Genomic DNA, 14,273 nt, shown 5'->3' with positions numbered 1-14,273 from the left:
CAGTTTTACCGATAAGTATGCAGCGTTAGGGTTGACAATGAATGTAATTAGTTTAGACAAGCCGTCACATTACACAGGTGTTGATAAATCATTTGTTGACAGATTTCTGTGATCATCATGTGTTTCGCCAGCATAATTCCATAAACGATTTAAACTGGAGAAATCAATTTCAATTTTAAAACTGCAACCTCAAATTTCAGCAAAATAATTTTAGTGCAAAACCAGTACTTTTCACAAATATCAAATGTATTGCCTTTGTAAGCCAATCAAAAGGAAGAAAGCTTGTGCTATTGTTTTGCACCTCTCCTATTGCCCTCTCAGATGCCTTTTCAAAATCAGATTTATAGTTTTTTGGGCTCCTAGGTCAAGTATGTTGTGGCTCCCCTTTCTTGTGCAGCAGCGCCCCTCCCATTTGATGTGCCGTCCCCTCTTCCATGTGTATCATCTATGCACTGCAGCCCTTTGCTCTCATGAACAGCTCCCTTGAGCATCAGTTTTCCGTTTTTCATGTGTTGCTCCCCGTTTTCAGCCTCCTCTTTCCTATGTAGCAACTTCTCTTTTATGTCCAGATGCCCCCATGGCCCGGGCCTTTCTGGCCTCTCCAGAAATCTGACACTAACAAGGCAACCTAAGTAACTGCCTCGGACCCAGTGGGTGTCCAAAGGCCTGGCTGCCATCTCTCCTCAGCTCCCATCTCTACTTCACCATTTATACAAGTTCAGAGGGAGAGACAAAGCAACCATTTTGCCTACAGCGCCACTTTCCCTTAATGCCTTTCTGTCCTCCAGCATTGGCCATGCTTAAAGACTCCATTCCTTCACGTAAAACTCCCATTCTTTTCTACTCCATGAGGTAATCCACACCCTTGTGAGGGCTTTGTTTAGCCCTTGTGGGAGAGGTCATTTTTGTTATTGCGTAATGTACAATACCTGTTGATTTGAATGGCATAGAACTCACATGGTCCTTGTATGGTTTTAAACATTGTTTTGAAGGGTATGTTTTGTCCTCTATCGGCTAAATTAATAAAACTACGCTTTTTTATACACATTATTTTGTGGATGCTTGAGTGATTGCAAGTACTTATGTAAAACAACAGTGGTGCTATTAAAGTAAGAACCTCCTCTTGTTTTGCTTGAAACTGTTCTACTGTTTCCTAGCACACTGTATTAAGCCTTATTATTCTAGTAATAAGTGGTGCGCACCAGCATTGTGTGTTTTGGTGTAGTTCTTTTCTATTGGTCCTATTTTGACATAAACACAAGTGCAACAATGAGATGAGCTGCTGGTAAAATGTGTTTGCACAGTTCAAGAGATGTTCCAGGCACAGAAAGATCAATATTGCCCTTTGCTTCTATGGTGTCTGTATTATAATCTTTATCACTGTTAGGACATTTTTTTTTCAGGGCTCACCTTATGTTTTCATAGCAACTAACTTCTGGTTTTAGCATTGCAGTGTGTCGGAAAACTTTGTAGATGATCACTCCAAAAGCCATCAAGTTAACCTGGGAAAAGGAAATAGTAACAGGAAAGACAACAATGTTCTTAAGTCTGATATATTATAAACTGGTAAGAAATGTCTAGCAGGACAGTACACAACTGGCAGAACATACGGTAAGACCTTTCCACAATATCCACAGAAAAAAATCAATAATTAGAAGAATATTGCATTCACGAAACAGTAAAGCACTATACTGGCTTCAATCACTAAGGGCTGTTTGGTAAAAAAATATGAGGTCATTAACCACTTTGGTACCAGCAGCCTCTGCCCCTTAACCTCCCTGGCGGTAAGCCCGTGCTGAGCACGGGCTATGCCGCGCAGAAGGATTTCTCAGGCCCTGCTGGGCCGATTTGCATAATTTTGTTTTTTTGCAACACGCAGCTAGCACTTTGCTAGCTGCGTGTGCACTCTGATCGCCGCCGCTCTGCGCCGATTGTTCGCCGCTTGCCGAGCCGCCCCCCCGACCCCGTGCGCTGCCTGGCCAATCAGTGCCAGGCAGCACTGAGGGGTACATCGGGACTCCCAATGACGTCACGACGTCGATGACGTCATGCCGCCCGTCGCCACGGCGACGGGGGAAGCCCTCCAGGAAATCCCGTTCTTTGAACGGGATTTCCTGTTTGGAGATCGCCGGAGGCGATCAAAGAGGGTGGGGGGATGCCGCTGCACAGCGGCTATCATGTAGCTGCCCCCTGGCGGTTTTTAATAGACCGCCAGGGGGGTTAAGGACCAGAGGCTGCTGGTACACTAAAACGCGCATACCGACGAATCGCCGCAATAATCCGTCACTCCCACCGGTCACGCCATTCTGTCCCCACCGCAGGCTGCTCTCTCTGCCGTCTCTATGACGGCAGAGCGCTGTGCGCCGGTCAGGAGCCACTTTCATTGGCTCCTGCCCCTGTCATTCCATGTAAGCCAATGGGATTGGCTTATAGTAATGACAGGGCCAGGAGCCAATGAAAACAGCTCCTGCCCGGCTCACAGTGCTCTGCCGTTATAGAAGCGGCAGGGCAGCACATGGCGGCAGGTAGAAAGCGGCGAGAGCGACAGGAATGGCAGGGACGCGCGGTGAATGGGACATAGAGCTTACGTCCGGTCAGAATCGCAGCGCCACCCGCCCGACGTAGATTTAAACTGCGTCGGTCCGAAATTGGTTAAAACACCACATGGGTGATTTAGAAATTTTTTTTCCAAATTTACTAAGATTTACACACATGTGGTAATAGTTTTGTAATAAACCAAAAATTGTTGTTTCAATTTACTACGACCTGCTTGGTATAGTAGAAGTCTCACCAGCTGTGGAGTGATTCTCCTCCTATAAGTGGACTGCATAAGTCGTTCCTGCTTCAGTCGTGTGACCGCTTACTAGAGTAAAAGGCTTCCTGCATCCTTTTAGATGTGCATGCATTCTAATAGAGTGCCCTCTTCTGTGTATCAGTATATAGATTTTCATGTCTAAAGGGATGCAGAAAAGCCTCTTTAAATGTCTTCTTCTCCTGCGTTTTTTTTTCTTTCGGATGTCCCACCCAGCAGTGCATCAGAACAAATGGGGTGAGTAGCAGGACCAGGTGGCTCTTCTTATTGGCTGTATCCTTTAGTCTGTCTAATTTACTGCATGCTGATTGCTAGTTGCTAAAAGGTAAAGGCTGCTCTTAAAATACAGAACATTTTAACTATTTTACCGAATGCACTAATCGTTGTGCATTGACATCTATTGATTACTAATCGGTAATTTTACTTTTTAATGTGGAAACAGCCTTAGTGAATTGGTGTTTGGCAAGATGTTTGGTAAAATTAGCAGTTTTCTGCATTACCGAATGTGGTAATGCTTAGTGAATTGGAGCCATAGTTTGTGGCTTAAAAAAAAACAGGCAAAGGTTTGTAATTTCATGGGGGCAGCCATCTTTTTTGTTAAAATGAGGTGACAGGGAGCATGAGTCACAGTTCCAACAGTCCTGTGTCCTGATCACCCCTCCCAGCTGCTAGGCAACGAGAACAACAACATCAGAAATCCCATCATGCTTTGTGCAGCATCAAGGGAAAAATGCCTGGGCAATTTTCTTTGATGGGGTGGAGCTTAGCTTCTAAGCAGCTAAAAATGAGGCTTGGGTATGAAAAACAAAGTTCTGATGCTGTGAACCTGTTAAAGAAACACTGAGCCTTTTCAGTGCTGCTGAGTAGATTTTTAGTCTGGAGGTTCCCTTTAAACTAAACACATGTATTAGGGAGGAGATTTTGCACCCCAGCTTAGGCAGCATGAGTCTCCTCCTCCCTCTGTACCTCTGTACCTTAAACTGTGGCAGAAGCAGAAAGCACGAGTGAGCAGAGGAAGCTAAGCTGTAGACAGTTTATTATCAGCTGGGTAGGCAATGTTTAATCTGCATTATCACATAAAAGGGTCCTATTATAACATGGAAGTGAGTTTTTTATTACCATCAAAATTAAACTTTTGATTACTGTGAGTCTGTTCTATTGAATTTAGTGTGTCTACCTTACTTTGGAAAAATGTAATTTCTCCTTTACCCTATCTATCCTTTATAAATTCAGTACCATGGAGAGCACATGATACTTTCATTGCTGTGGGTTCAGCTATACAAATATGCCAATGTTTGAACTATGCAAATTACATATGAGAGAAAGATGGAAAGGGCAATTGCTGATGATCACTTATTGAAAATGCTGATTGCCTGACTGTCATGCTATTCACCTTTTTGGGTGCATTCTTTAATGCACCCAAAAATGAACACTGTGACTCCTGACTTCAATAGCTGTATGCTTATTGCAGGTATGTGACTTAGGGCTGGACTTAGGGCTGGAACTAGAAATCACTGCAGCACTTTTAAATTGCACCAACACCGTGTGCAGTGGGTCCTAAGATGATTGCTCTCACGTTTTTGCTCCAATTTGAAAGCACTATACAGTTGTGCAGTGCTTCCGATTAGCGGGGTTTTTTTTTCGCTTTTTTTACATAAACTTTATTATACTTACTAGGTGTAACCGATGTCTGGCTTCCATGCATAGCCCCGCCTCTAATTGAAGTGGTCATAGGTGTTTATCTAGGACCAGAGAAGCGCCTGTGACATCTTCTGCTAGGGGGCGGGGCTATGGACGGAAGCCAGACATCGGGACACCCAGCAAGTATAAATCCACTCGGCCCCCAAATTGCTGCAAAATTGCTTTTCTACGCGATTTTGAAGCGCTTCTATACTTAGCATTGAGCGCAAACGCTGCAAGTCCTGTGATTGCGATTAAAGAGAAACTCCGACCAAGAATTGAACTTGATCACAATCAGTAGCTGACACCCCCTTTTACATGAGACATCTATTCCTTTTCACAAACAGACAATCAGGGGGCGCTGTATGACTGATATTGTGGTGAAACACCTACCACAAGAAACTCTGAGTACCGAGGTACTTCTGGCAGTACTTCTGGCAGTTTCCTGTCTGTGAACCTTGCTGCATTATGGGAAATAGCTGTTTACAGCTGTTTCCAACTGCCAAAAAAAATGCAGCAGCTACATCACCTGCCAACAGTAAAAAAGTCACAATTTGATAAATGTCAGAATGTAAATCAGGGAGAGGAAAGATTTTACCATGGGCAAACACTGACTAAATCATTTATACATAATTATTGTAAAAATGAAGCACTCATTTTATTACATTATTTTCACTGGAGTTCCTCTTTAAATCTCCGATAGGTTGGAGACTGCTCTCTGCTGCTGTGAAAGACTTCGGACGTCTTTGAAAGCCAGAGTGCTTCTGAAGACGGGCCACTCCATACTGCGCAGACATGAGAATTCTCTCGGGCACCTGTCTTTCGGAGCACTCTGGCTCCTGAAGACTCCTGAAGCCTCCCGCGGCGTGAGATTTTAACCTCCTTAGAGGTAACTCTGTGCTACATACCGGGTAGCCGCCGCGGAGGATCACATGGCCCCAGGACTTTTTTTTTTTTAAATGGTGGCATACGCTTTCAGCTAGCGGTTCGCTAGCTAAGCGTATGCTCAAAGTTGCTCCGGTCCCCGCCGATCGCTCCATCGTTCCCATGCCGGCTCCAGGCTTCGCGATGACGGCAATGGGGATTGCGGCTGACGTCATGACGTCATCTCCGATCGTCGCCATAGCAACGCCGGAAGTTGATCGGGAAACTGCGCTTTTCGTGGGATCGTGGCGAGGTATATATAGCCGGAGGTGATCGGCGGGCATGGGGGGGATCGGAGCAACTTTGGGCATACGCTTAGCTAGCGAAATGCTAGGTAAAGTGTTTAAAACATTTTTAACAGTTGGAAACAGCTGTTATTTCCCACAATGCAATGAGGTTCACAGACAGTAAACTGTCAGGACCATGGTCCTGACATCACACTGTGGGAGGGGTTTCACCACAATATCAGCCATATAGACCCCCCTGATGATCTGTTTGTGAAAAGGAATAGATTTCTCATGGGAAAGGGGGTATCAGCTACTGATTGGGATGAAGTTCAATTCTTGGTCACGGTTTCTCTTTAACCCATTATTTACCTCTTCTTCTATATTTATCTTCTGATTTATTTAATCTATTTAATTAAGTTTTTTTTTTCTTTTTTAAATCAATACAAAGACAGCTAACAGATACGGTTTTCATTTGTTTTGAAAAACCCAACAGGTAATTGAATGCTCAACCAAAATCAAGCCATCGGTATTATGACACGGCTGTCCACAATTCGATGACTTCTTCTTCCTAATGGTTCAGAAGTACTTCTAAATTTCAAGATGAGTTTTTTAAACTTAATTGCAGTAAATTAGCAAGTTGAAACTCCACTCAGTCGTACAAGAAGAAAAAATATTCTTCTTAGAGAGCCTGTTCAGCACAACCCGTGCCCTGCCTGCTCTTGCGAAATCGCCGCTTCTCGTCTAATGCTACCATTTTTGTTAAAAATAGCCGCAATGATTACAGGGTAGCGGAGAATTCGTGGAACATGAAGATGACAGTGTAATCTTCAGAGATGTCCGATCACCAATAACAGGTGATGCGAGGCAATATGTGAAATATCAGATTATCAGACTCTTGACACAATCTTCTTCTTCAGCCTCCCGCTGAGTTTTTCCAAAGTGCAGCCGACGTGTCAAAGTTTATTTGAGCTTCAAAGTTTTCAGAAACAATTAGATGTTTAAATTCACTTCTGAAATAAAGTCTGTGTTATATACTTAATCTGGAATGTTAGCTGTTGTGATGCACTCACTGAACTTCAAAATAATACTACAACTTAATGCCAGTAAAAGCAAATTTAAAAAAAATGGGATTAATTAAAAGGTTTTCTTTTGGGCTTTAATTAATTAATTAATTAATGTAATAAAATCATTCTTCAGTTACAACTGTGTTAACAACTATGTTATTTCTCCAGCTTAAATGGGCATTATGGTAAAATTGTAAAATTTAAAATAGCTATTCTATTCTATCTGGAAAGAAAAACCGGAAGTGGCCTTTAAAGGATACCACAACCGAACAGTTGTGGTATAAATGATTGCAGCACTGTGTAGGTTGTATTCAGCACATAACAGCCGTTCCTCTTGCCCCCCTCTGTCTACCGCCATTCTCAGTTTATACATTCCGGTGTGCGGCGACTTTATTGAACTTTGACCCGGACATACTGCGTCCTGTGCACGTAGTATGTCCTTCCCTCTCCACTTCTGGCCGGCGCATAGTGCGAGGCTTAGAAGCACGCTGTCCCCTTTGTGCTGAGTGTGCGCTCCATTACACCGAACATCACATGCTAATCATGTGACGCAATGGAGGGCACACACAGCACAAAGGGGACAGCGTGCTTCCGAGCCTCGCATTATGCGCCGGCCAGAAGTGGAAAAGGAAGGACATACTGCGTGCACAGGGCTCAGTATGTCCGGTTCAAAGTTCAATAATGTCGCCGCACACCGGGATGTACAAACTGAGAACGGCAGCAGATGGAGGGGGGCAGGAGGAACAGCTGGTATGTGCTGATTACAACCTACACAGTGCTGCAATCATTTTTACCACACTCGTTCGGTTGTGGTATCCTTTCAATTGCTTTGAAAAGGGTTTATAGGGTAAATGAGGCATGTATCATCATTATTTTTTAATGGGAAACACTAATTGATGATGTGGGGACTTAAAATCCCCCCCCCCCCCCAAAAAAAAATGGCTGTCAATTAACATCAGGACTAGGTTCCAGACAGCGGTCGTGGAGGCCACATTGTGTCGAAAGTCCAACCGCACAACTGGGACATGACAGTTTTCAGCCAAGACACCTCCAAAAAATTATGCAGCAATTCTGTTTTGGGTTAAATATAGATGATATCAGCACAGCAGCAGTGGCCTGTGGCACCCTGGCGGTGGGAGCAGCAAAGGCAGCCGGAGCAGGGCAATGCAGCAGCAGCAGCAGGTGTAACGTGTGACAGGAGCATGCCGGACGTGGCATGTGTCACGTGGCACTTGGCACGTGGCATGTGTCACATGGCATGTGTCACGTGGCCCTTGGCACGTGTCACGTGTCACTTGGCACGTGTCACGTGGCACTTGGCAAGTGCCACGTGACAAGTGCCAAGTGCCACGTGACACGTGCCAAGTGACACGTGACAAGTGCCACGTGACACGTGACAAGTGCCCAAGAGCACAGGACACGTGCCAAGTGCCACGTGACACGTGCCGAGTGACAGTCAGACAGCAGAGGAGAAGACACCAGTGCACACTAACTGTCACACTGGCACTGCTCACAGCACAGCAGTTCTGTAGAAAGCTAACGCTGTAGTACTATTACTCTAACAACTACTAGCACTGACTGCAGTACTACAGTACTAACTACACAATAACACAGTAATCCTCCTATTCCCTAATTCCAAACCTAACCTAAACTGTAGCTAGCTAAGGCTAATAGCTGGCCAGCAGGCAGAAGCTGGCCTGGTCTGTGCACAGCACACACACAGACACATAGCAACTGCAGCAGCCCTGAGCACACACTCAAAACAGAACCTCCTTCCTCTGGGAACAAACGATATTACAATCGTCCAGCCGGTGCTCAGCGTCTAGCAGGTACACCACCCCTGCACATCCATAGACAAACATCAAAAAAGACACGGCACTCAGGAGCTGTATGCAGCACCTGATGAAGGGCTCCGCCCGAAACATGTAGTGTCATCGCTTGCTCCAATACAGCTTGTTGCTGCATACAGCTCCTGAGTGCCGTGTCTTGTTTGATGTTTGTCTGAGCACACACTCTGACTGTCACACAATGAAATCAAGCTAATTAACAATACAACAATAGTGTAGTGATAGTGAAGGGGTTAATCACTGAACAGTTTTAGGATTATCACTGTAAGCACTTGCTAGGCCAGCAGCACTGGTGGATCATGTCTCTCAGTGAGCATTTACAAGCAAGGGAAGGTGTTGTGTCTGATTACGCTGCCTGAGGATTTGAGCTGCCCCGCATGCGCAGTAGGAGACCGTGCGGCCACATTTCCTATAGAATGATGCTGCTGGAGGTAAAATACTAAATATCTCCGCTCCCACACCTCTTACACTCCCCACATTTTCAGGGTAGAGAGGGGACCCCCCGAACGACCTCTATACCAAATTGCAGCCCCCGAGACCCGCTGGTTCCCGAGATAGATTTCTCTAATCTATCTCCTGAACCAGCGGGTCTCGGGGGCTGCAATTTGGCATAAAGGTCGTTCAGGGGGTCCCCTCCCTCCCCTCAAAATTTGGGGAGTGTAAGAGGTGTGGGAGCGGAGATATTTTGTATTTTATCTCCAGCAGCATCATTAACTTCACACTGAGCATGCGTGCTACTCAGTGTGGAAGGGAGCTTCCGGGCAGCGCAATCAGACATTACAAAGGTATGTTTCATCATGGCAGCCCTCATTATTATGCAGGGGGGCTGGCCAGTGTTCCTTTCTGTGATTGGGTGCCAGGGCTTAGGCTGGGAGCCCTCTGATTTGCTCAATGAAGTCCTGGACCTCTTACAGTATCTCAATGGTCAGATATCTGCCGGATATCCACAGTATCCGTGGATATCTGCATTGCTCAGCCAACTATCCGCAGATAGCTATCCGGATTTAGGCCCAGGTATCCGGAATCCAAATGCAGTCGGATAGCTTAAAAATGGTCGGATATCTGGCTTACCCGGATATCCGGAATCTGGATGAGCAGCACTAGTCCCCAGTATTTGTAGCCAGGTGTGTAGCTGTCCCCAGTATATGAAGCCATTAGCCAAGTCCATAGGTGTCCCCAGTATATGTAGCCAGGTGTCCCCAGAAGGGGTGGCAGCTCAGAAAAGAGGGAGCGGTGGGCACAGCGGCGGGTAAGGGAGGACATCTCCCCCACTTCCCTAACCTGGGGCTCCCCCTTTCTTGCTCCCCCCTCCAGAACTAAGTTTTGAGGCAGTGGCTGGCAGCGGGTGGGACTTACCTCCTCCTCATTCCGGCATGAGAAGAAGCTCTGCATTGCTGCTAGTCTGGTCTTGGCTAGACTAGAGCAGCGGCTCGCAGAACTTCCTTGGATGCTTAGAACAAGGCAGAGGTAAGTCCCGCCCGCTGCCACTTCTCTGCGCTACCACCCCTCCTGCACACACAGCGCTCTGGCACCCCTCCCCCCCCCCGACCACGGCTGTGCGGCAACTCTATTTGAGGGGGCAAGACAGCTGTTTGAGGGGGCTCTGCCCCCTCTCCCCTCATGCTAGAGCCGGCCATGTTGTGTACTGCTTGGAAGTGTAACAAATTTAGAAAGATTACCAGTGACTCTTTTATATCAAGTTATAGTATGGTGGCCCCAAGCTGTCGTAAGACCAGATACCTCCATACATTTGTCCCTCCATGTTTCATCTTATTTGAGTTATTTGAACAATGTAGTTAAACAAGGCTTCTAATCTTACTTAATGCATGAAAACACAACAATAAACACTGCCGGATATTAATAACAAAAAGCAACAGCGTACTCACGAGAATGATGAGACAAGCCGGCCCAATAAAACTCCATATAAAATTGTTCTCCATGCTCAGCCAACATCTTCAAGATAAATAAAACATTATCGCATACATAATTCATCTGCCTGAGAAAACATATTTACACACCGTGCCTTGGCGTCGGCATACTCACACTTTATCCGTGCCGTAATACTTGTATCCAAGAACAGCCGAAACCCCGACCACTATAGCTGGGCTGCAGTAGCCAAAGATGTAGAAGTTCTTATGCAGGAAGCCCCGGTTGTAGATGACGCCCACAACGATGAGATAGAGGTGGATCCCTTCGATGCACATCCAGGCAAAAGCCGCAAGGAAGAAGTAATGGAGAAGGCCGGCGATAACGGCACAAAGAAGCTGCAATGGAAGGAAATGTTATTGCATGTTTGGTATACAAACAATGTCTAGTTATGGAAGAATTGTACCCAAAGATAGCAGTTTGGGGGGAATCAAGACATTGCAAAGCCAGGATAGGAGTCCAGCCTTGCAGTGCTGTCTCCCCAGGTTCAAATCTAAGCTAGGGCACTATCTGCTAGGAGTTTGTATGTTCTCTCTGGTTTCCTCCCACATCCCGAAAACATACAGAAATTTGAATTGGCTTTCCTTAACCCTCCTGGCGGTCTATTAGAAACCGCCAGGGGGCAGCGCAGCAGTTTCTTTTTTTATTTTATTTTTTTAAAATCATGTAGCAAGCCTAGGGCTTGCTACATGATAGCCGCTGTGCAGCGACATCCCCCCGCCCGCTTCGATCGCCTCCGGCGATCTTTGATCAGGAAATCCCATTCGGGATTCCCCCATCGCCATGGTGACGGGGCAGGATTACGTCACCAATGTCATCGGCGTCGTGACGTCAAAGGGAGTCCCTATCCACCCCTCAGCGCTGCCTGACACTGATTGGCCAGGCAGCGCACAGGGTCTGGGGGGGCGCGGCAATCGATGGCTAATTGGCGGGTAGCGGCGGCGATCGGAATGCACAAGCAGCTAGCAAAGTGCTAGCTGCGTGTTGCAAAAAAAAAATATGAGAATCGGCACAGCAGGGCCGGAGAAATCCTCAGCACGGGCTTACCACCAGGGAAGTTAAAATTGGCTTTAGTCTATGATGGACATACTGTATGATTCTGGTAGGGATTCTTTTATGAGCCCTTTTGAGTAGCAGCTACTGACAAGTTTACAAGTTTATATACTGTATAGTTCGGCACTGTGGAAGATGTCGGCACTATATAAATACTGAATAAAAATGTGTTCATTTTGTCTGATCCACAATGAGCCGGTGAGTTATCATCTTTACTACTAGCAGGCGTAAAAAAAAGCACAGGCAACATTTACATCCCTTATTTATAAACGCACCCACTAACAAAATGATAGGCTCTCTATATGCAAAAAGGGAGATACTGCTTGCTTGGCAGTTGGAAACAGCCGTTATTTCTCATACTGCAATGGGGTAAGGTTCACATACAGCAATCTGTCACAAACTGCATCACACTGTGGGAGGGGTTTCATCACAATATCAGCCAGACAGAGCCCCCTGATGCCCTTCATGTGGTGAAAACTAGTGTTGGGCGAACAGTGTTCGCCACTGTTCGGGTTCTGCAGAACATCACCCTGTTCGGGTGATGTTCGAGTTCGGCCGAACACCTGACGGTGCTCGGCCAAACCGTTCGGCCACATGGCCGAACTAAGAGCGCATGGCCGAACGTTCCCCGAACGTTCGGCTAGCGCTGTGATTGGCCGAACGGGTCACGTGGTTCGGACCCGAACGCGCTCTGATTGGCCGAACTGTCACGTGGTTCGGGTAAATAAATACCCGAACCACGTCATATCTCCGCCATTTGTCTGTGGGTTTAGCTTTGGGTAGGCAGGCAGGGTAGTTCGCGCTCCAGCCACGCTAGCCAGGGTCCCCCCTGTCATTGTGTCGCTGCTGGGAACAGTAGTACACCGCTCGCTCAGCCACACTATATAGCATTCTGTTTACTGCCACTCTGTGTACCTCGCTCAGCCACATTATATAGCATTCTGTTCACTGTTCTGTGTCTGCTGGGAATAGTGGTACACCGCTCGCTCAGCCACACTATATAGCATTCTGTTCACTGTTCTGTGTCTGCTGGGAATAGTGGTACACCGCTCGCTCAGCCACACTATATAGCATTCTGTTCACTGTTCTGTGTCTGCTGGGAATAGTGGTACACCGCTCGCTCAGCCACACTATATAGCATTCTGTTTACTGTTCTGTGTCTGCTGGGAATAGTGGTACACCGCTCGCTCAGCCACACTATATAGCATTCTGTTTACTGTTCTGTGTCTGCTGGGAATAGTGGTACACCGCTCGCTCAGCCACACTATATAGCATTCTGTTTACTGTTCTGTGTCTGCTGGGAATAGTGGTACACCGCTCGCTCAGCCACACTATATAGCATTCTGTTTACTGTTCTGTGTCTGCTGGGAATAGTGGTACACCGCTCGCTCAGCCACACTATATAGCATTCTGTTTACTGTTCTGTGTCTGCTGGGAATAGTGGTACACCGCTCGCTCAGCCACACTATATAGCATTCTGTTCACTGTTCTGTGTCTGCTGGGAATAGTGGTACACCGCTCGCTCAGCCACACTATATAGCATTCTGTTTACTGTTCTGTGTCTGCTGGGAATAGTGGTACACCGCTCGCTCAGCCACACTATATAGCATTCTGTTTACTGTTCTGTGTCTGCTGGGAATAGTAGTACACCGCTCGCTCAGCCACACTATATAGCATTCTGTTTACTGCCACTCTGTGTACCTCGCTCAGCCACATTATATAGCATTCTGTTCACTGTTCTGTGTCTGCTGGGAATAGTGGTACACCGCTCGCTCAGCCACACTATATAGCATTCTGTTTACTGTTCTGTGTCTGCTGGGAATAGTGGTACACCGCTCGCTCAGCCACACTATATAGCATTCTGTTTACTGTTCTGTGTCTGCTGGGAATAGTGGTACACCGCTCGCTCAGCCACACTATATAGCATTCTGTTTACTGTTCTGTGTCTGCTGGGAATAGTAGTACACCGCTCGCTCAGCCACACTATATAGCATTCTGTTTACTGCCACTCTGTGTACCTCGCTCAGCCACATTATATAGCATTCTGTTCACTGTTCTGTGTCTGCTGGGAATAGTGGTACACCGCTCGCTCAGCCACACTATATAGCATTCTGTTTACTGTTCTGTGTCTGCTGGGAATAGTAGTACACCGCTCGCTCAGCCACACTATATAGCATTCTGTTTACTGCCACTCTGTGTACCTCACTCAGCCACATTATATAGCATTCTGTTCACTGTTCTGTGTCTGCTGGGAATAGTGGTACACCGCTCGCTCAGCCACACTATATAGCATTCTGTTTACTGTTCTGTGTCTGCTGGGAATAGTGGTACACCACTCGCTCAGCCACACTATATAGCATTCTGTTTACTGCCACTCTGTGTACCTCGCTCAGCCACATTATATAGCATTCTGTTCACTGTTCTGTGTCTGCTGGGAATAGTGGTACACCGCTTGCTCAGCCACACTATATAGCATTCTGTTTACTGTTCTGTGTCTGCTGGGAATAGTAGTACACCGCTCGCTCAGCCACACTATATAGCATTCTGTTTACTGCCACTCTGTGTACCTCGCTCAGCCACATTATATAGCATTCTGTTCACTGTTCTGTGTCTGCTGGGAATAGTGGTACACCGCTCGCTCAGCCACACTATATAGCATTCTGTTTACTGTTCTGTGTCTGCTGGGAATAGTGGTACACCACTCGCTCAGCCACACTTTATAGCATTCTGTTTACTGCCA

General features: G+C 46.4%; 1 protein-coding gene across 1 annotated transcript in view; it reads right to left on the bottom strand.

Annotated features, from left to right (window-relative positions):
* Positions 1 to 14,273, bottom strand: part of ADGRL4 (adhesion G protein-coupled receptor L4) — a 238,061-nt gene that overhangs the window by 16,232 nt on the left and 207,556 nt on the right. Inside the window, exons 13-15 of the mRNA XM_068242460.1 lie at positions 10,598 to 10,818; positions 10,441 to 10,507; positions 1,411 to 1,502 (exon numbers count right to left, since the gene is read on the bottom strand). Coding sequence (XP_068098561.1) covers positions 1,411 to 1,502; positions 10,441 to 10,507; positions 10,598 to 10,818 — 380 coding nt within the window. The remainder of the gene's footprint in view (positions 1 to 1,410; positions 1,503 to 10,440; positions 10,508 to 10,597; positions 10,819 to 14,273) is intronic.

Source organism: Hyperolius riggenbachi, chromosome 6 (assembly GCF_040937935.1).
Source record: "Hyperolius riggenbachi isolate aHypRig1 chromosome 6, aHypRig1.pri, whole genome shotgun sequence".
NCBI lineage: Eukaryota > Metazoa > Chordata > Amphibia > Anura > Hyperoliidae > Hyperolius > Hyperolius riggenbachi.
Note: the sequence above shows the minus strand (reverse complement) of the source record. Positions and strands in the feature narration are given on the sequence as shown.